This window comes from Protopterus annectens, chromosome 1.part0 (assembly GCF_019279795.1).
Source record: "Protopterus annectens isolate FY-2018-M chromosome 1.part0, PAN1.0, whole genome shotgun sequence".
Taxonomy (NCBI): Eukaryota; Metazoa; Chordata; order Ceratodontiformes; family Protopteridae; genus Protopterus; species Protopterus annectens.
This window is the reverse complement of record NC_056725.1, coordinates 1,290,454,214-1,290,476,713: the sequence shown is the minus strand read 5'-3', so window position 1 is coordinate 1,290,476,713 and position 22,500 is coordinate 1,290,454,214. Positions and strand designations below refer to the sequence as shown.

The 22,500-nt window shown below is 38.8% G+C and overlaps 1 protein-coding gene across 1 annotated transcript in view; it reads left to right on the top strand.

Annotated features, from left to right (window-relative positions):
* Positions 1–22,500, top strand: part of LOC122797659 (cytochrome P450 2D15-like) — a 685,649-nt gene that overhangs the window by 286,082 nt on the left and 377,067 nt on the right. Inside the window, exon 4 of the mRNA XM_044066203.1 lies at positions 1,330–1,490. Coding sequence (XP_043922138.1) covers positions 1,330–1,490 — 161 coding nt within the window. The remainder of the gene's footprint in view (positions 1–1,329; positions 1,491–22,500) is intronic.

Here is a 22,500-nt window from a genome sequence, read left to right as displayed (position 1 = left end):
GAACAGCTGAAAGAAGTCAATCTCACTCTTAATTTTATGTATGCATACACTCACACACACAGACATAAACACATACACACTATTTTATTCTATTTCGTTTTTTTTTTTTTTATTTTACACTCGCTAAACAGCATAAGTACTGCTTAGCAAGCATAAAATAATGGCCATGAAGCAGTGGGCTCATTTTCCAGTGGGCATTACCTGTAAATTAACACCTTGTTGGAGAATGTTCATTCTCCAATCAGTGTGCTGATGTACAGGTCACCCTTTCTCTAAAAGGTCATTAACACATCCAAGAAGAAAACAGACTGATGGAAATAACTTCAGAGCAGATTTCCAAAATACAGAGTTACTTTACTTGAAGAAACCGCAGAGGAATCTATTACTGGGAAATATTGAGATAGCATACTTCTTTTAGACAAAGAACCCTTTACTGCATTTGGTAAAGAAGTCCTGACTTTTTACTTTCTGCTGGGCCAAAATTTTAAACCTAAATGACTATATTGAAAGCAAAGTTGTTTATATAATTGAAAATGTATAAACTCAGGTAAAGTAACATGTTGTTTGACAGGAAATTGTAGACTTTGAAACTCAAAATTCTGCTAATGTGTGTGTGTGTGTGTGTGTGTGTGTGTGTGTGTGTGTGTAACAACTACATTTCTTATTCTGCTTTTTACATTTTATATCTTTGCTGCATCTGTAATAAAATAGACTGACATGCTTTGAAAAGATTTTACAAGTTCAATAACACTTCTTTTAATGACATATAGAAACTCCAGCTGAATGTACTTTTATAAGAAATATGCATAACTTGATTTATTGAGGAATTATACTTTCTTTGTACTGCAGGATTTTCTGTTTCTGCGAAAGATTATATTCAGCTGTCTTTTAAATTAAAATGCATATGAAAATATTTATTTATTTATTTGCTTTTATAAAATCTGGCAAAATGAAGATCTGTGATCAAAGACCATTTTATTAAAACTAAATCTTTCAGAGTATAATCCCAAATCATCTTGTACAACATTCTAAAAAAATGAAAGGATTAACAAACAGCTTTCACATTTGGAAGCCACTGGCTCCATAGTAATGAATGCAGACTGGTTCTTATATAGTTCAGTGGTGCTTGATGTTTCAAATTATTGTAGCAGTATGTTTCAGTTTTATACAGAGAAGAGAAGGCAAAACTGTAACTGTAAGATCATACAACACCAAGTATTTTCATATTCTGCATGTGACCTAGATATAATTGTATTGTCTATAGCTAATTCTTTCATTTCGTAATTAAGCAAAAATATCATCCTGTTATTTTTAATTATGTTATTTTAGGTCATCCTTTTGATCCAGATGTTATACTAAACAATGCTGTAGCAAATGTAATCTGCTCCATTATATTTGGTAATCGGTTTCAGTATGGTGACAAAACATTTCTAGAACTTATGCATCTCTTTGAAGAAAACCTAATTGAGTTCTCTGGCTTCTGGGGTCAGGTATAGTAAAAATTATCTTTTTTAATTATACAACTCTGGCACTTAACAAAAATGTAACATTTACATCTTGAAAATTAGATAAAATAGACAGTCATACTATTGCATCATAGCATTACTTTTCTACTTTGAAACATTATAATATACACTGGCATGTCAATTCCTTCATGATAATTAGAGCAAAGAACTGAGAGCTGTATGTTAAGAACAATACCAGCTTATATCGTGAGCAGTACTGAGATATAGTGGTCACCCAGAAGTATTAGTAAGCCCAATGCCACAAGTATAAACCGTTAGCCACATGCATGTTTGTTATTCTTCAGAGCAGCCTAACCTGAAGGTTGTTATTGTACGGATAAAATGAAAAAAAAAAGAAAAAAGAACAGCAATAATATTTTGACATCTTGCTAGTATGATGGTTATTGTTGCTGCCTTCATGGTCAGAGGTTTGATCCCACACATTACAACATCATGCAGATTAGACTCAGTAGTTATTTAATATTTCTCCTAGCTTTTTGCATGTATCTCTATAACTGGTACATGCAGTGGACTGTAAGAACCAGTTGGGTAACCATTTGAAATTCTGGTACCCATGAGAGTGAGTCACAAAATATAGAGACTGAATGGCTGAAAGAACGGCTGTACATATATTAAGTCCCATATGACAGTTCTTACAATATTACCTTTTCTCTCAGGTATGGTGATCTTGGAATTTGTATATATAAGTTTGGGGGGGTGGCCTGCTCCCAACATCCCCCTCACCAGAAAAAGACGTTTAAAGGGGGAGAGTGATTTTCAAGATTTGCTTTTTTTTTTTTTTTTGCCTTGTTGGCACTTGAAATTTCGAGTGCTGACATTTTAATAGGAACCATTCTATACTGAGTGGAACAATCTCCATTGACCTCAACATTTTTATACAAACCTCTCGTTGGTCATGACCTGAATTTAATTAAATGGATCTTGATGAAGGATTAATGGATGATTATTAAAACAAACAAAAATGTATTGTTTCTATAGGACATAGTTCCTCTGGCTGGTAATGTATCTGCTGAGGTAATATTTGACAAAAGGTCATTTTTGACCTATGCATGTCAAATGTGTATTAGAGGATAGCTGCTTTCACCTGCAGGGAGTCCTATGACATGTTTGTTTGCACAAGATGCAACCCCCCCCCTGCACCTCCTGTGTGGGGTTAAGTCTCCCACACCCACTAAATGTATCCATATCAACTCCATTGTCATACTAACACTGAAATAAGGAGAAACTTTAAAAAAAAAAAAAACACAAAATAAACAAAAGGAACATCTGCTCACACAAAATCATTTGATTCGTTGTCTGGCCCGTAATTCCTTTGGGAATTATGTTTCTAAGAAACAGCTAATTGGAGTGCTGGAATTAAAGAACTACACCTTGACAACTGTAAAATAATAAAATCAATTTATATTCAGAAACATGCATGGTGATTGGATAAAGCTTGTCATGATAATTTCAGCATTACTCATGGAAAACAATTTGACAGCTGTGCAATGACAGTTCACTAACCAGACCACACTGAAATAACAATAACTAAATTGCTAGGTATGAGTGTGTGAGTGCGCATGTGTGTGTGGAAAGGAAGGATGACCATGACAAGGTGAATATTTGCCATAGATATTAGTCACTGTTGATCTGACACCCCAACTCCATATACAAAATGGAAAAAAGGAGGTTGATGCCAATGTTTGGCTCTTAAAGCATTGCTGCTGTTTTTGCAAACTTGTTATGTGAAAAATTAAACAGTAACACTCCACTTACTTTCCAACAAGAATGTTCATCCAGTCATCACTAGTTTCTGTGGATAAAACAACTCTTTTGTTTTACTTTCACTTCTTTCACCAAAAATGCCATATGAAGGTATTCTGAATTTTACCTTAATGGAATGGTGGGACTGTTCACTGTTGAAGTCCTTCCTCCTCAGCTTCAGTTTACATTTTTTTTTTAATTTTTTCAGGTAACTTTGTCAAGTACCTATTTACTGCATATATTAAACCAGCACTCCAGTACTGAGACATCTGCAAAAGCTTAACAGCTAAATTATGTATCCACACCTTGTAATCATACACCGAACTGTTATATCATGAATGTATTTTAGAAAGGTGAGATATTTCTTTTTTAAGTAATGCTATTGTTTAGTAGCAATAACTCATGTTTGAGTGTGGGTAATGCACAGCTTACCCATGGCTGGCTGGCTTTGTTTGATTACTCAGGCATCACCCTTGTCACCTGGGAGTGGGTAAGCTGTGCATTACCTAAGCTCAGTCAGAAGGTATAACTTAACAGGGGGTTGATATAATGGTTAAGGTGTTTAACTCACATGCACAAGGTACAGAGTTTGATTCTCACCACTAAAAGAGAAATTAGCTAGGCTACCTAATACTTACCTATGACTTAAACCCTTTATGGTGCCGTCATTCCATTGTTATTACTTCTTGCTCTGTGGATTTTCTTGTTAGTTTTAGCATTGTTAATCACCATATTCTGGTCTTTTTTTTTATTTTCACATACTCCCGTCAATACAGTGCATCTCTTATCTTCTAACCAGACATCTGCACTTGTTTACTTCTGTTTATGTTCTGATATTTATGCAGACCACACACCACGCAGAAGCAAATGTATGCACACAACAACAACAAAGGTTAAAGGACATTCATCTGGATTTAATAAACTCCATGTAGGAATAGTGTAAGTCCTACATGGAGTGTATCATGGCTGTATCTGCAGCTCCTCCTTGGCAGCGTGCCTTGCATATTAATGAAGGCACACTACTGAGGGACAGCAGTGTACACAGTTACTGAATCAGTGCTATGGGGTGTGTTACGGTGCTCTCAGATGTGTAACACACCCCCTGTACTGTGAAAGTGGTGTATGGCACTTAACGTTTAAAGAAAATGTCCCCAGACACTTATGGAATTTAGTAATGAATGTATGTCACAAAGGGGGGGTGTTACAGTGTCCGTAACATACCCCCTGCACTGTCAAAATTCCGTACGGCACTAAAAGATTAAAGAAAGTGTCCTCAGACACTTATGAATGAATGAATTAATTAATTAATAATTAATTCATGTATTTATTTATTTATGTCACACAGGGGGTGTGTTACAGTGTCCATAACATACCCCCTGTATTGTCAGTGTGCTGTATGCCACGGAAATTGAATGTCCCAATCTGAGTTTTCCTGTTATGTTTATTTTTTTCTTCTTAATTTAAAAAAATTTTTTTTTTATGTTTAAGCATAGCTGAGTGGGTTTGCGTGGTGTGGCGTGTAGGTAAGCAGTGCTTAAACGTAACAAAAAGCTATATAGAACTGTAGAGCTGAAATCTTTAGAGCCAAGGTAGCTGAATGGATAGAGTCATGGCTTCATGTGCAGTAAATGCATGGTTCACATACCATGACAAGCCATTCAGCTTTTACATCAGAAAGTATTTCTATTTACATTACTGTATATTTTTGTCGTAGTGATTGATAATTGTCAACCAGGTCAGTGCAGCTGGTCCAGAATCCCAGTGTCAGTGGAGATATGAGGCGAAAACCCCCAGTTAAGCATAAGTGTTCAATACAGTTCAGTCACACACCAAGGTAGTGTAATTAAAGTACATAGGGAGAGGTCATGTAAAGTAAAATGCAAACACATAATAAAGTATCAATAATGAGTAATTAATTTCAAGATGTTTGTGTTATTATGTAGAACTCTTGTTTGCCTTTCGCTAAATTTTTCTAAGCACTGCTAAGCCAAGCTAAGCAATGCTTAAACAGGACCTGTCGGAGCAATACTTAGCAATGCTTAGCTCCGCTTAGCCAGTTTGAGCATTGCTAAGCAGTCCCATTCTAAGCATTCCTCAGCTGAGCTAAGCAAATTTGTACACTGCTAAGCACTGCTAAACCCTTACCATATTAAGTACTCTTCAAATCAGTTTAATGGGTTTGCACACTGCTGAGCTGTGTTTAGCATTTATAAAAATGGTCCAATGGTGGCAAAGGGGGGAAAATAGCCTTACTTAAACTGCACAGATGGGAATACAGCCAGAGCCTGTTGGAGTTTGATCCATGCAGGAATTATGGCAGGTATTGGAGAGGGAGTGATCCTTTGGGTGCAGCGCTGGGGCATGTTGGAGTCCAGGGTTATGGATGGGCTCCTCGTTAAATACCATGACTATAGACTCCTGCAGAGCCAGTACCAAGGCTCAGAATACAAGTCCAAGGCCTAGGACCATCTGGCACATGAGCTCACCAATGCCACTGGCATCCCCCATACTGGTGAGTAGGTGCATCATCATTATGATGACCTGAAGTGATGGAAGCAGGTGGTCTTGGCCCAATGGATCCAAGATGCTTGGGAACAGAATGTCCCAGAAATTTGTAGTATATCAACTGGTGATTTATAAAATCATAGTATGAATATCTGATAGACAGGTATGCATAATGATGTGTTTTTCCCCACCCCTGCAGAGGAGAGGACTCGCAACATAGAGGCCCATGCAGGATGCCTGGCAAGGATGCGCTGACAGTGTGGTGAGTGCAGATCTATCTTGCAATATATAGAACAATAAATAAGAAATATTACTTTGTTTACTGCCAGTAGGTACAGTGTGTTCTGAGTGGACTGCAATAAATGTGTTCTTAGACCCACAGTAATATAAATGAGTACTGCCAGATATTGTGCAATACAGATGACAGTATCAAACATGCTACTATTGATGCAAAAAAGGTAATACTGTAGTAATAGTGTGTAGGAATGATGTAAGTATATACTGCATTAATATTAAGGATGTTGGAATAAAGTACACTGTGATTGCAACTATGAAGGTAATAATTGACATTCATTCATAATCTATTGGATATCTAGTAGAACAGCATCCAGAATTTTGAATGTAATAAACCACTGTGTCATGTCACCCTCAATAAGGTTCTTTCCTCCAAGTGTTGTGTTTATTCTGGTCTGTTGTTGAAAAAATACAATTGTACAGGTGTTCCACATCATATATGGCTATGACACCATGAAGTGTCTGGCATTTGGCTGATAAAGAACTGTTGTACTAATGTGTAGATGTGGAGCTGCACAGCAAGATAGAATGCAATTTGACATATGTTCTGCACTAATATCTGAACCGTAATAGTAATGTGAAATGTATTATAGTGTGTTTCCCTCAGGATTGTCTTTAGTTACCCTTTGCATTTCAGCTATACATATTCCTGAATGCAGGTATGCCAATGCAGGCAAGTATGACACTGTAATAACTACACACCGTAAATCTAATATACATATTCCCATCCACTTGGGGTTAAATGTGTACACCTGCATTCCAACTATTAATACACACTTCCCCTACTATCGCTGTCTTGCATGAATCTCATTCATGTATGTTCAAGTATCACTGCAGTCTTCTGTGATACTCTGCATGTATTACCAGGTCAGACTGTGATACCAAGTGAGCTTTTGGCACAAATCAGTCAACCAGCACATAGCAGTGGCCCAGTAGCTTAGTGTGATAGCAAATAGATATGTTGCTAATTTTTGCACACAGAGACCAGTGTTTGAATCCAGGGACTGGTACTAAGATGTATTTATAGTAACAGACAACTAGTCTTGACTATTTGTAGAAACTGTCCCAGATATTTTCTCCACAGGGCTTACAGGTAAAGAAATGTTTGTAGTAGCTGTATGAAGGGTATTCTAATAAACTGTTGTCTGGATGTACTAGTGTGTAAACAGCAGTCCTCAGCATGTCGATAGCACTCCATTAAATAAAATGTCAGGCAGTACAGTGGTATTCCAACTGAATTAGACAAATTAAATGTTTTACTGTCAGTATGGCTGTATGCCAGGTGTGTCTGTGAATTTGTGCTGATAGTCCAAACCCACACCTACAAATGACAGTAGGATAGGTATATACACCATGCACTGTGCCCAATGCATGTCTCTCAAGTGTCACATTGTCACAGCTACTGATCACTGTTGTCTTTAACCTTGGACACAGATATAACTTCATTTGAAGTATGCCAGTAGCATACTCACATAACATCAGTGCAGGGTATACCTTGTTAGTCATATATGTTAACCTGACATGTACAAGTCCCCTGTAGTTATGTACCTTTATTTCTTATAGCTTGGCCCATACCATTCCATCTCAACAGCTTGAGAGATATGTACATGCTACAGAAGCTTTAGGGCACATGTAGATGTAAAGTAAGGGCAGACATGTAGAGTACTGAGCAGTACTGTTGTAAAAAATATAGCATATACAGTTGTTAATGGAATGTTTTTCTCTCCTCCCACCCCTTATCTGCACCAAAAATTATTGTTGATATACTATGAGTATGGTTTAATTTCCACATATATTGTTCTGAAACAATAATGTTGGGCCTTGTGTTGTATTATTGTTTATATATTTCAATGGTTGCATACTAACATACAGTACCTTGTTGAAATTCCACTGCTGTTGGCTTATTGCCGCAACTGTTACTGTCATGCTGTTACAATAATGACTGTTATTCCTTTTATGCCTGTGTTCCATATGGTATGCAATTCTATTGTTCTAGGTTAATTGGAACACCCATGCATGCTGCCATAACTAACGATTAAATGTTTTGTTCATGACTAACCAATACACTTTGACAAATCTCAACACCATAGCACGTATGGGTCGGGTAGGCCAATCCCAGTGGATCTATCTGGCTGTCCTGCCTCATCTGGCCATGGCACCAGGTTACAGAATGTCTGGGACCCAACCTTGAGCGGCCTCCTCTGCTGGTCCTGCACTACCATTGGGTGGAACTGCCTCAGGGGACAGGCCCCCCCCAGTGCAGGAACGCAGAGGAACCTGTCACCCAACAACAGTTTAGAGGCATGGTGTCCAGGGATATTCAGTGGGATTTGGATGACTGCCTGCACCAGATAGAGGGCAGACTGGTGCACCTCAAGGGAGAGCCTGGCCCTGGGGCCAAGCCCCCTGCACAGCCACCATGGGGGCCATGAAGGGGCAGTGGTGACTGTCCATGGATGGGAACCTCAGTCATATTGTTTCCATCTGGGGGCACTTGGTCCTCTGATTTCCAACCACCCTCCCTGTTCAAGGTGTTTACCCCCTCATGTGTCATACACCGTCCCGTCTTCTCTCTTGTCTGTCTTGTGTGTTTGCAAATGCAACATCTCCTACCCAACTTACCTCCCCAAACATACCTACAACACTTCCTCCACATCCCACTCTCATCTTAAAAAAAAAAAAAAAGGGCAACTGTACCCAAAAACAAATCTGTCCCATACATAGCTCTACATTTCACACCCATGTACACTGATAATCAATTTCCCCATGAATTACTCAGCAAAGTTATGTCACCCACACCCCTCCCTGTGGGGTGTGAGGCTCTAAATTCCAAATTGTCCACATCATGCACAGTTGTTGCTGCACAAGAGCTATGGTCCTTTCCTATACCTGTTCTGCATATCCCTAGCTACCTTTCATAATGTTTTCCCCAGCCCCCATTTCACCACTTTCCTGTCACCCTATTTTTGTTTTGTTTTCTTTTTTTTTTTTTGGAAATAGCACGGGTTTAAGCATGGATAAGCAGTGCCAAGCAAAGCTAAGCTGGACTAAGTGCCACTTGGCATCACGGCGGGTTGTGCAAACCTGTGCAAACCCGCTTAAAACTGCTTTTATTACCCTATCTGATTCAGACACTTTTCTGCCCAGCAACAAAATAATCAGCTGGGGCAAGTCTCAAACTCAGGACCCTGCACACTAGAGTCAGACGAATGCAGCTGTAGGCCAACTCAGTCCTGTGGTGCTATTACTGCTTTTGTAAATATATCATGCAGTACAGTCATGTAATATTAGGGAAAAAAGATACCACTGCCAAGTATTGAACCCAGAACCTTCAGAACTATAATCAGGACAACATACCACTATGCCAACTCAGCTCTGGTGAGTTATTACTTTTTTTTCCTAAATATATCAAGTAGTACAGTGATGTAACATTAGAGGAAAAAAGATGCCACTAATTAATATTGAACCCAGGACCTTCAGAACTACAGTCAGAGAAACACATCACTATACCAACACAGCTCTGGGGAACCAATGCTTTTTGTCTAGCTATATCATTCAGTACAGTGATGTAACATTAGGGAAAAATGCCACCACTGCCAAGTATTGCACTCAGCACCTTGTCAACCACAACATAGTGAATTACACTAGTAGGCCAACTGAGCTCTAGAGAAGAAGAGTGTGTTTTACAAACATATCCTGACTGCCAGTGACACGCTACACCTATATACACTGCGTCAAATCACAGTGCATTTGGGGTGGGGTTACCACCTGTCCCACTTAAGGGATAGCCTTCTTTGGGCAGCTGTTTCCTGCAAAAAAATTGAAAAAATGGTAAATGTCCTGAGATTTTAAGACAAAAATATTTCCATATTGTATGTAATAGGTGCATAAAACACTTATTCTATATCTGAAACACCTAACACATACAGTTGCCAGTGCTGAAAATGTAACCCCTACCTATCTAGGTATCTGTATTATAGTGCTACATGCATATTGCATGCTTATATGGCTGAAGAGTGCCCAAAGGAGCTTCTAAGGTGAATGACATCAGCAGGCTTTGTAAAGTAGGGCAATGGGGAGTTTACTGGGTTGAGCAGGCCTAAAATTGGTTGAAACTACAAGCACACAGAGAGACATACACAGTTGCTACTGCTGAGATGAGAACCCCTACTTAACTAGCTGTCTGTACTACAGTGCTGCATACTTAATACATGTGCCACAGAATTTATATGTCTGAAAAGTGTCCAAAGGTGCTTCTAAGGTGACTGATATCAGCAGGCTTTATAAAGTAGGGCAATGGTGGATTTACTGGGTGGAACAGGCCTAAAACTGGTTTAGCCTACAACCACACATATAGACACATACACACAGGCAGACACACAGATGCCAGTGCTGAGATTGGAACCTCTACCAATCTAGTTGTATGCACTATAGTGCTATGCATTCATCATGTGCATCACAATGCTTATTCATGTAAAGAGTGTCTGACACTGCTGTTGGGGTGGATGACATCAGTATCTGCTGACAGTAGGTCACTGTTGTGGGGGACACTAGTATCAGGCCCATAAAATGGGTGACTGTTACACAGACATAGGCCTAGCATACAGAAACACACACACACACACACACACACACACACACACACAATGAGTGATGTGAGATTACATCCCCTACCTCAGTACTATTACACAATAGAGCTCACCTTTGTACTTACATGTGTCAGTGGTTACAATTGGTGTGCAAATGGCTACAGCAGTACATCACTCTATGCTTTTCAGGATGTGTCTCTCTCTCTCTATCCCTCTCTGTCTCTCCCCCTCTATCTCTCTTTGTCTATCTCTCTCCCCCTGTCTCTGGCTGTCTATAATGTATATATTTGTATGTTACCTATATATATGTATGTATATCACACTCAACAGATGCAGGTATATCTTACATGTGCCACATATGGATAGATGAGGGTAATCCTGTCTGGTGGGGGTGGGGAGAGACAGTGAAGGTGTACATAGCTGTCTATATGCAAAGGCATATATGGACAACACAGTTCTATAGTCAGATGTGGGTTTAGACATGGACAACACAGTTCTATAGTCAGATGTGGGTTTAGACATGGGCTGTAATTCTCTAAGTGTAGGAGCATGCCTAGTATGACCTTCAATAGTAACAGTGGGACTCCATTCCAGAGCTATGTGAGACTCCATTCCAGAGCTACCTGTACTCCAGTCCAGGATTTTGTGTGCTACAGTCGATTGGCTGATGAACCTGTATAAACACTCCAATGCCTCAATGATATACTGGATGAAGGATCTCCTGGCTGTGTGCTATCCTTATGAACTGAGTAGTACCCTGGGGTCAGTGCAGAGTGCATTGGACTGAGCAGAGGTATCCATAATATGTGTGGTATATTCTACATAGCACTGTGATTTCCTGGTATGTCAGTGGTAGATCAGTATAGAGTAATGTGAGGAACCGCTGACAGACATTTGTTTACTGACCCCATACACTGCAGGGAACTTATGGTACTGCACAAATTGTTCTGGTGTGCACATTCTATGTTTGTCTGGCCAGTGTTTCCCCTTCCCCTTATATGTGTCTCTTTGTCCTCTGTAGTCCAGTCACAGGCTTTGTCCACAGTTCCTGCTGTTACGTATTTGTACTTATGGTGTGAATGGGGTAGATGTCATAACATCACACACATGGTTGGGGATTTCACACCTCTGACTGTACCTGTTTAGTAGGTTGTCCAACATTGTACCCCGTACATCTGCTGTGGAACTTGGACAGTTTGTGTTGCACTGTTATTATGAGGCTACATGTTGGCCATAGCTGTCAAACACTTACAGACAGACATCTGGACAGGCCCATATATAATAGTCAGGCACAAGCACAGACATGGGGACAGGGTCGTAATCTTGCTCTTCCAAATGTCGACAGTTGGTAGAATAGATTTGTATTAGCTTACATTTTCTTATGGGTATGACGTCTGCATCTCAGCTGTCTGTCATTGATGTTTTCACATCAACCTTTATTGGTTTTCAAATAATTTGGAAGGCAAATGCAATGTTATGACAAATGGAACAGATATATGAGGCATACATGTGGACATTCTGTGACACCCTGTCATTCCAGGGGTATGGATGGTGCCCACTGACTTGTTATCAGTACTGACATAGTCACATGGCAACCTTTATATCCTGGCACTAGATTGACTTGTCACAACTTGCTGTTCTACTAGGTACTGTGCAGGTTTCTCAGAGATGTGTACTGTTCATATGTGTTGCCCCCTGTCCCTCTATTGTCCAGCTTTCTTGCAGTAACAAATATTGACTTCTGGACAGTGTGTACAACACGACCGTAGGTGTATCTGACTTGCAAAATAGTTGTCACGTCCAGTCTCGAACCATGAATTCTGTCAACAACAGTACTGTACTTAAACCAGCAAGCCACAACAGACACCAGTAAATTTTGTCTACTTCCTGATATTGTTAACCAGCACATACATAACACATTGACCACTGTATATTGTGGAAATGGAACAAGTTAGCAAGTTGATTGTGACAGCCCTGGGAATGTGTGGTCTGCTGCTATTACCTTGCAAACATAAATATTACTGCAGTTGTATGGGAAATCGGGTGTGTTGGGGATGGGGGGCGTGCCTCTCAACTGTACACATTTTCACAGACTGTGCAGATGTTTGCCTCATATGTTGGGTCCATTTATCATAATATTGCGGTTGTCTGGGCAATACTGGCAAATCATTAAAGACCAAAGTTAGAAAGTAATGACAGACATTAGAGTTTCAGACTTCATAACCTTCAGAGAATTCATGGTATTGCAAGACCTGTTATACTATAACTTTCTAAGTTTGTAAGAGCAATATTTCATAACTGTCCCTATTTGTGGGCCTTTGCCACACATTTCTTTATGGCTTTGTACAGACGACTTTCTGTAAGAGGCTGAGAGGTATGTATGGGACTCCAACATTGACTTCCATGCATGTGACCTATGACCTTTCTGTCTGTTAGTCTCCCACATATACTGCAGTGAGTTTTGTCACCTTGGGGACTACTGCATATTCTGGGGCAGCCAGTATTTGGTGGGCATTTCCTGTTGTCCCACATAGCTGTCAGTTGTTTGCTGCTATCCTGCTAGCCCACCCAATTCCCTTGCATACATTCAGCAATACCATAGATATGCTACCACAGTCTACTACTCCATTCATTTGTTGTTAAGAAGAGTGACTTACCTTGTGCCTGCAGCAGTTGTGAGGACAGTGCTTCAGGTCTTTTTCTGATGCACATGGTACACAGCCTATACATGGTCAGGTACAGGTAGTGTAATGTGTGTGGCATCCTTTTTAGGGATGAATGTAAGTCGGAGTGAGATGTCAGTCATTGGGTCCCTAGGGTATCAGTGTATGTGCTATGCATTGCCTCTTTGCCAAGGCCATGGTGTACTGGGCACACCTACTTCTGCCTATGGGACAAGCTCAGGGGTTCCTCCTCCAAGTCCCCCTGTGCCTGTGGGGACCTTGGCAATAGTGGGGGGCTGTATGTCCCTTCCCTGTGATCTTTCTGCTGCAGATGTTTCCACAGTATCATATCGTATAGCATGGCTGATACTATGAACATGTGTGCACATGTGGCTGGAGATTACTGCAAGGCTCCACCAGATATGTCAAGACAGTGGAACTGTGACTTGAGCAGCCCAAACACATGCTCTATGATGTTGCTAGTTTGTGCATGTGTCTCATTATGGCATTCTTCAGTGGGTGTGTGTGCATTTCTGATGAGTGTCATCATCCACGGTTCCAGTGTGTAGCCAGCATCCCCCACTAGATGGACATACGGGATGTCCCCCATGGCAAACATCTGATACAGCTGTGATGCATGCCAGATATGGGAGTCATGATAACTGCCAAGGCTGCCAGCACACACATTGATGATAATGACCTGGGCATTGCACATGACCTGGCAGTTGATGGAGTGATACTCATTGTGGTGGACTCTACCCTCCTCACCGGGTTGTGCTTTGATGTGCACATGAGTGCAGTCTATGGCACCCAGTACCTGTTCTTGGTGTGCTACATGGTGGAAGAGATGCATATTGCTGGTCCTCTCCTTAGGTGTGCTGGGGAAATAAATGTGCCTAATGACATCTGTTAGCATGACATTCAGGAACTGGTGGAGTACCATGAATGCGGATGTCTGTGTGACCCCTATAATGTCTACAAAAGGTCTTTGGAAAGTACCTGTAGCTAGTATTCTTAAGACTACACATACCTTTATTTCCACTGGGGTGGGTTCCCCTCTGTTGCCTCTGGGTCTGAGGTGAGGGCTGCAGAGCTCGGTGAGTTGCTGAAGTATGTCCCTGTCCACCCTGTAGTACTGTACTATCTCCAGCTCATGTAGCCCCTGAAAGGTTATCCTGCATCTGAACACACTTCCTTTCCTCAGTCTGGGCCTATTGTCAGCCTCAGCATCATCACTGACCTCAGTCTGTAGTGCATATAGATGTAGCAGAGCAGCAGCAGCAGCCCCTATCATTTTGTCTGTTAAAATTCACAAGTGTGCACTCCAATGATGCAGAGTATGTGGGAAAATCAGATTGATGTGTCTATGCATACTTTATAGTAGTGTGCTGCAGATCAGCCTGTGTCATTGGTTGACTATCATAAATCCACCTGCCAGCTATATTATTGAGGACTTTGAATGGGCCTGTGTGAGTGGAAGAGGGCTTATCAGTCATTTATAGTTTATTGGCTTTTGTAGGCTATTTCCCTTTATTTTTTTATTTTTTATTTTTATTTTTTTCAGTTTCCTCCACTACTAAGCCTTGTGGCAGCCTGTGCAAACCCGAGGCACTAGTGTAAACATTGCTCAGCAGATCTGACCCTCCCCTGTACACGAGCATGCTTAGCTTTTCTTTAATCTGCTAAAACATGCACATCAGGGTTAAGTATAGCTGAGCAGTCCAGACACAGCCCACTGCTTAGCTGTGTTTAGCTGAGTGCAAGCAGGCGTCACTAAGCTCGAATGTGCTTATACAGGCCATGACACACCCCCTTTTTATGTCAGCTGTCCCTTCTGCCTATACTGCCATGGTCCTAGCCCTTACATAGATAGTACCTATGGACACGATGGCCCATTTTGCTATTCAATAAACTTAGCTCATTTACATACACCTAATTGCATATACCCTAGATACTGCACTACATGAGAGCCTATCTCCTTAGCAACCACCATGCCTGCCATTATATGACTCTGCATGCTGGCCACTATAAAGCAAAAATCTAAATAGCTTTAAATGCCATATTTTACAATATTTTTCTTTCTGCAAAATAGCATGTTTGCCCATCACTGCACGCAAATTAAATGTGGCATACATATTTAAAAAAGTTTAATTTACATTACTTTTTTACATCACTAGCCATAGTTTTGGCCATTGGCATGCCTACTGCACATTATACAACCTTATATTTGGGCTGTTACAGCCCCTGTTTAAATTTTATCCTCTGGTACACTGTTTGTAACCTCGTACATTTTCCAGCCTTGCACAGCATCTACACAGGTGCCTTTATGCTTCCTGGATCATCACATAATTTGCATGGCTTTTACCAGCAGATGAGGTGATTTGCATTCCATGGACACCTCCGTGTCCGCACAGTGTCAGGATGCTCGTACACACCCCGAGCCTTGTTTACTGGATCACTCGGCGGCCATGTTCCATGTTCGAGCCTTACCACTATTCCTACATGGACATTGGCTCCATGTAAGGTTTATTGAATTACCCCCATTATCTATTTTAATATGTAATTCAGTATTGCATTTGTTTTTAGATAATTTACAGTAGTGTGGTTTCAGTTCAAAGGGCTGTGGTGCTGATGTGGCAAATAAGTGGTTTATAATTCACTCCACATATGAATTTGTTGTGAACTGACAAGTTTGATTTTAGCTTGTCATCTCATTTAGTAGTTAGAGAGCAAGGATGCATGAAACTTACCAATAATTATACCTTCAGAATACACCACGAAACACTCAGGGAAAGAACACAGAAGTGGCATTAATCCATCTTTATTCAGTCTGTCCTGGTACCTCAGCTGTTCGCCTTCAATGGGACACATTCAAACATTTTCAGTGTTCTTTTATATATGCATCAATCAATTGAACAATTAATTATTTCAAACATTTTTAACTCATTCAACACTGAAACATTTTTTTACAAAAACTTCAAATATTATTTTTCCTTTTGTTCTTTTCTTTGTTCATCACTTTAAAGAAATAAATTATTTCATTTTAAACAAAATTTCTCATATATGTGTTACAAAAATACAAACTTGGAATAAATACACTATTATATTCAAAATTACAATATCAATAAATTTCATCAATTTTATAACTTCCTTTCACTTGAAAATACAATGTAATGCCTTATAAATCACTTTTTACTGAATTTAATTCAAACATTACAAAATTTCTTATACTTAATATTAAATTCGCAATTCATAACGAATACTTTATATGTGCAAAATTGTGACTACAATAAATTTCATTAAATTTCATTAAATTTCCAAATTCATTCCCTTAGGAAATAAAGTGTGATACCCTATAATCATTCTCTGTTCAAGCTTATTCAAAGCTGCTTTAAAATTCCCTTTACACAAATGGGGCCTAGCAAGTACACTAAATCTAAAGCTGTCATTTTTACCATCATGTATGTTACAAAAGTGAGCAGCTACAGGGCTTTCCAAATTTCCCCTCCTTATATCACCCAAATGCTCTAGAATGCGAATCTTAATCTTCCTGGTAGTTTGACCAATGTACCACATAGGTGGAACACAATCACAACCTAAAATATATACTACACCAGATGACCTACAATCAAATCTCTCAAAAGCAACGTACTTTTTTCCATTTATTTTCATTCCATGCATGCTTTTAGTTTTATCACAAACAGAACAGTTACCACAACTATACATCCCAATGTTACTATCTACCATAACTTACAGTTTTCTATTCAAAATTTCCTTTAAATTGGGATACCTTTTATAAGAGAAAGTAATATGCTTGGGAAAAAGGTGACCAATTGCTGGATCTTCACAAACCACATGCCACAACCCCCTAATAATTTTTTCCATAATGATGGAAAAGTCAGAGTACCTAGACACAAAAAAATATTCTATTCAAATCTGAAAAAGTTTCAGAATAATGTACATTCTCATGCCTACACATCCTAAATGTCTTATCTTTACACAACTTACATTTTATAGCTTGAAGTTTGTCATGATCATAACCACGAGATGTTAATCTGTCCAAAATTCCATCACACACTTCCTCCCAAAGTTTTTTATCTGAAGTATTTCTCAAATTCCTTTTGAATTCCCCTTCTGGTAAAGCCTTAATCAAATGTAAAGGGTGCATGCTGCTAGCATGCAAAAAGTTATTAACCGATGTAGGTTTCCTAAAAGTTCTATATTGGACCAAGCTATTCAATCCTACATAAAACTCTACATCAAGAAAAGGAATTTTTAATTTAGATATGTGTGCTACAAATTTTAAACCATGATGGTTATTGTTCAAATCCAACAAAAACTGATCAAACAAAATAGTGTCACCCTTACACACAAAAATTAAATCATCTATGTAACGTTTGAAAAAAACAACATTATTAACAAAAAATGTGTTTTGAAACATAAATTCCTTCTCGAATTCCCCCATGTAAATCACTGCATAACTAGGCGCAAAAGCTGCACCCATAGCAGTTCCATTTACCTGCAAAAAATATTCATTTTTCCACAAAAAATAATCATGTGTTAAACTAAACTCAAGCAGACTTAACAAAAATCTAGTACGTGGTCCTTCTCCCATCACTTTATACATTGCTTCCAAGCCCCACCTTGTTTTAATATTGGTGTAGAGTGATACAACATCAACACTGGCCCAGTAGTAGTTCTCTTCCCATTTCAGCCCTCTAAGTGCTAGGCAGACATCCTGAGTATTTCTAACATGTGATTGTACTTTTGGAAGAAATTTCTTAAGGTGGAAATCCAGGAAAAGATTGACCCTCTCAACAAAAGACCCAATTCCTGAGATAATAGGCCTACCGGGGGGATTGGCAACATTTTTATGAATCTTTGGTATTATATACATATAAGGATGTCGGGGTTCTCTCATTGTTAGATTTTTCACATCCTTACCTGTAAAAAATCCTAATCTTTCCCCTCTTTCCAATAACTCATTGAGTTCATACGAATAAGAGGTAAAGGGTTACTTTTCAACTTTTGATAAGTATCTTCCACTAATAAATTGTTAACTATGTTTTCATACTTATCAGTATTCATAATTACCCAGTTGCCCCCCCTTGTCAGCAGGTTTAACAGTAACCTTATCCAATTCCATCCTAAATGCCTTAAGAGCTACCCACTCATCTTTACTTAAATTAAAGACCTTTTTACTCACACAAAAAGATTTATGTGCTTGTTCTAATTTAGCTAGAATAACATGTTCAAAGGCATTTATTGCCTGAGATTTCTTAGGAGGCATAAAGTTACTGTCACCAGAAAAGTATGGAACTTCAATTTGGCCATATCCACCTCCATACGCCCCTTCCACATTAATATCTGATTCCACAGAAAGTTCAAGAATATTCTCATTCTCATTTTCATTCAACCACAAACCTTCATAGTCATATATACTTAAATTTAAAAGAGATTCATCCAACAAACTTTCATCCCCCGTTGGAGAACATTTTTCTTTTTCAAAAAAATAGACCTGCAGGTTTAGTTTTCGAATGAAATCTTTCACATCCAGAAGGATGTCTGAGAAGGAAGGCATTCTAGTAGGCACAAATTTTGTCCCCTTAGATAAAACACTCAGCATTTCCCCAGATAAAGGCACATCAGAAAGATTAATCACACTAAGGCCAATGTTATTAATGGGACTGCCATTCAGTCCCACTTCATGTTCTCCACCATTGCTAATGGTATTTTCAAAACACACTGCAGCATTATTAACCTGCTCAAATAATACATTAGTGTTATCCTGACATGCATCCTGAACTAAAACAAAATGATTATGAGTGTCATAAGTGCTGCATATGTTATTCTCGTCCTTACTACTGTCCTCAAAATACATTTCAAACTCACAAGTATCTTGTGACATCACTGTTGTAACATTTTCGGCATCAAATTGAACATTTCCGATATTTTCAACAATATTTTCTGCAATTGCGTCATTAACAGCTTTCTCAAAGCGTGAACCTTCAAAAGCATTCAAACATTCACCTTCAGTACCTGCTACCTGCCCCAAATGTGTACATACTTTGCTATTCAAATGTTGACTATCATGCACTTTTATAATATATTCCAGAGAAACACTACAGGGCCTTGAAATATCACTATCATAGCACAATTGCGTATTTAAATCTAAAATGCCAGTATTGGTTAGCATGCTATCAAAAAAAGTCACATTAGAATGCTTGAAAGTGTTTTCACTGTTTTTTAAAACATTTTCATCATTAAATGATAGCATACCATCAGAAACATTGATATTAGTTAGCGTGCTTACAAACGAAGCACGCTGAATGTTTGAGTTCAGTTTTTTGACTGATTGTTAACTTGCAAATGACTTGTCTTACCCTGTTGTTTTCTCGTCGATCTCGTCTGCACATTATACGTCTTATTACGAGAATTCTGCTGCCCCCTTCGATTCTCTTCACTCACATCTGAGTCTTCAGTTGCAATGTTCTCAAAGGAAACACTTTTGCGGCTGCCACCAATCTCAACTGAAGAACAAGAGGAATTCTCCTCATTTCCTCCTCTACGTCTCTTGGGATTCCTTTGAAAACGGCGCCCTCTTCTGGGCCAATTGTAGATCTCATTTTTTTCATAGTCCTGAACATCTCGGTTGAGTTTTGATTTCTTTCTTGCCATAACTTCATTTTCAACTTTTTTAACTTTTCATTTATTTCTTTGAAATTTGACTGAAACACAGTTATAGACACTTTGCTTTTTAAATCTTGTTGCAATTCTATAATTTTACAATGCAAACTGTCCATTGTCCGTTGGTTCTTTTTAATAAGAATTTTCAGCCAATTCAAACAGCATTCTTGTGCAGCTTGTCTCCATTCAATCAGCAAATCATTTTCATCTTCCTTAAAACCACCTGCTGGCAATTTATCTATACGCAAACCTCTTGGTGTTATGTTGAGCATCACATATCTTTCAAGTAATTTTGAATCATAAAAAACAGTCATTTCTTTTGCCATAATACGTTCTAAGTGCACAAATTCTTCAGAACAAAGTTCATTGCTGCCCCTAGTCCACAAATCAGAAGCAGCATATTTTCGCTCTCTTTCCTTCAATATATCAGCAAAAGAAAAAGTCTCACCACTCTGTACTTCCTCTGATGCAGACATCTCAAAATCACCAAAAAAAAAACTCAAGAAGCCAAACCACAAAATCTTCAGAATACACCACGAAACACTCAGAGAAAGAACACAGAAGTGGCATTAATCCATCTTTATTCAGTCTGTCCTGGTACCTCAAACATATATGAGAAATTTTGTTTAAAATGAAATAATTTATTTCTTTAAAGTGATGAACAAAGAAAAGAACAAAAGGAAAAAAAATTTTTGAAGTTTTTATAAAAAAATGTTTCAGTGTTGAATGAGTTAAAAATGTTTGAAATAATTAATTGTTCAATTAATTGATTGATGCATATATAAAAGAACACTGAAAATGTTTGAATGTGCCCCATTGAAGGCGAACAGCTGAGGTACCAGGACAGACTGAATAAAGATGGATTAATGCCACTTCTGTGTTCTTTCTCTGAATGTTTCGTGGTGTATTCTGAAGATTTTGTGGTTTGGCTTCTTGAGTTTTTCAATAATGATACCTGTCAAGCTGGATATTGACCAAGTGATGAAGTTTCCGCCTGCTGGAAGAATGAGTAAGGGAGCTTATTGGACCAACTTAAAAAAGTAAAACATTTTTCCTAAGGACAATTTATTGTCTTACAGTTCATCAGGTATTAGTGTCTAAACTATGGGCAGTCCATTTTCAGGGGATTATCAATTTAGCACCTAGTCAGTAGACTTATAGACAACAGCTGTATGGTGCCAACTTCTGAATGTCAGTGATTGGTGAGTCTTTTATCAGAGGTTTGAAATGAATGAAGGCCAGCACCAGTCACCAGTCCACTATATTACATCTGGGTGGTACTTGTGACACTGGCAGGAGAGATGGACTGCCACATTATAAGTTTATGGAATTATATAAATATAACAGAAAAACATGATATATCAGAAAGACAATATTGTGAAAGCTGTGAAATATTATAACATTTCATGTAACAAGAGCTACTGAAGAGTGCCATTGAAAATTAATACCAACTGTAATCAGAAACATAGAACAGCACGGGTCTATATTAGAACAGCAAAGTTTTAAAACTTTGAATGTTCTAATATCGACCCCAATTCAGTGAACACTGAAAATAGCGAAACTGCAAAACACCAAATTTCTTCCTAGGGAAGGAATTAGGTTGGCCATTTCTGTGGCTTTGCTATTTTCAACACTGTGGTGGAAAGTTACGGGTTGGGATCAGGTAAGTATGCGATTGTGTGGACGTGAGGGTTAGGGCGCAGGTTAGATGAGTTAGGGTTAGGGCGTGGGTCAGATAAGTATGCGATTGTGTGGACGTGAGGATTAGGGTGGGGTAGTTGAGTTAGGGTTAGGGCGCGGGTGAGGTGAGTATGCGATAGTGACGGACCTTAGGGTTAGGGTTTGGGTTAAGTTAAGTGGATAGATAGTAGTGTGTGTACAGTTTAGTGTAGGGTTAGATGTAGGATTTTAAGTGTATGTGTGTGGATTGCTGTTTGTTTGGTGTGCTTGTGTTGTGTGTATGTGTGTCGGAACAGATTATTTTTTCCCTGGGAAAAAATTTGCTGTTCTGCATGTTCGAAATTTTCAGCGTTCGCTGAATAGGGGTTGATATTAGAACATTCAAAGTTTTAAAACTTCGAATGTTCTAATGTAGACCTGAACAGCACATAGACAAATGGCAGGAAATTAATAAAACACTCCAGAAATTACGACAAGCAATTAAAATTTATCAAGGGAGCATAAATGACTATTGAGCTTATAAAAGTCTAGTAACACAACTAGAATGTTGATGGATATAAGCAAACCAGCTTAGCAAATCATGCAGAGATGGCCTATGTGTTAGAATATGCCATTATGTGTACTACAGTATATATCAGTGAAAAGGTTGTCTGAGTGTTTTACTTTTTCACATAAGGAGCCTCAATATACTGTAACTTTGGCATGACTTGCCACAAAAACAATTATTCTGTAATACTGCAAACGAATCAGTCTAGTAAATTATACTATATTAGTTTTAGTTGTATTTGTTTAGCTAGTACTATTAGTGACTTC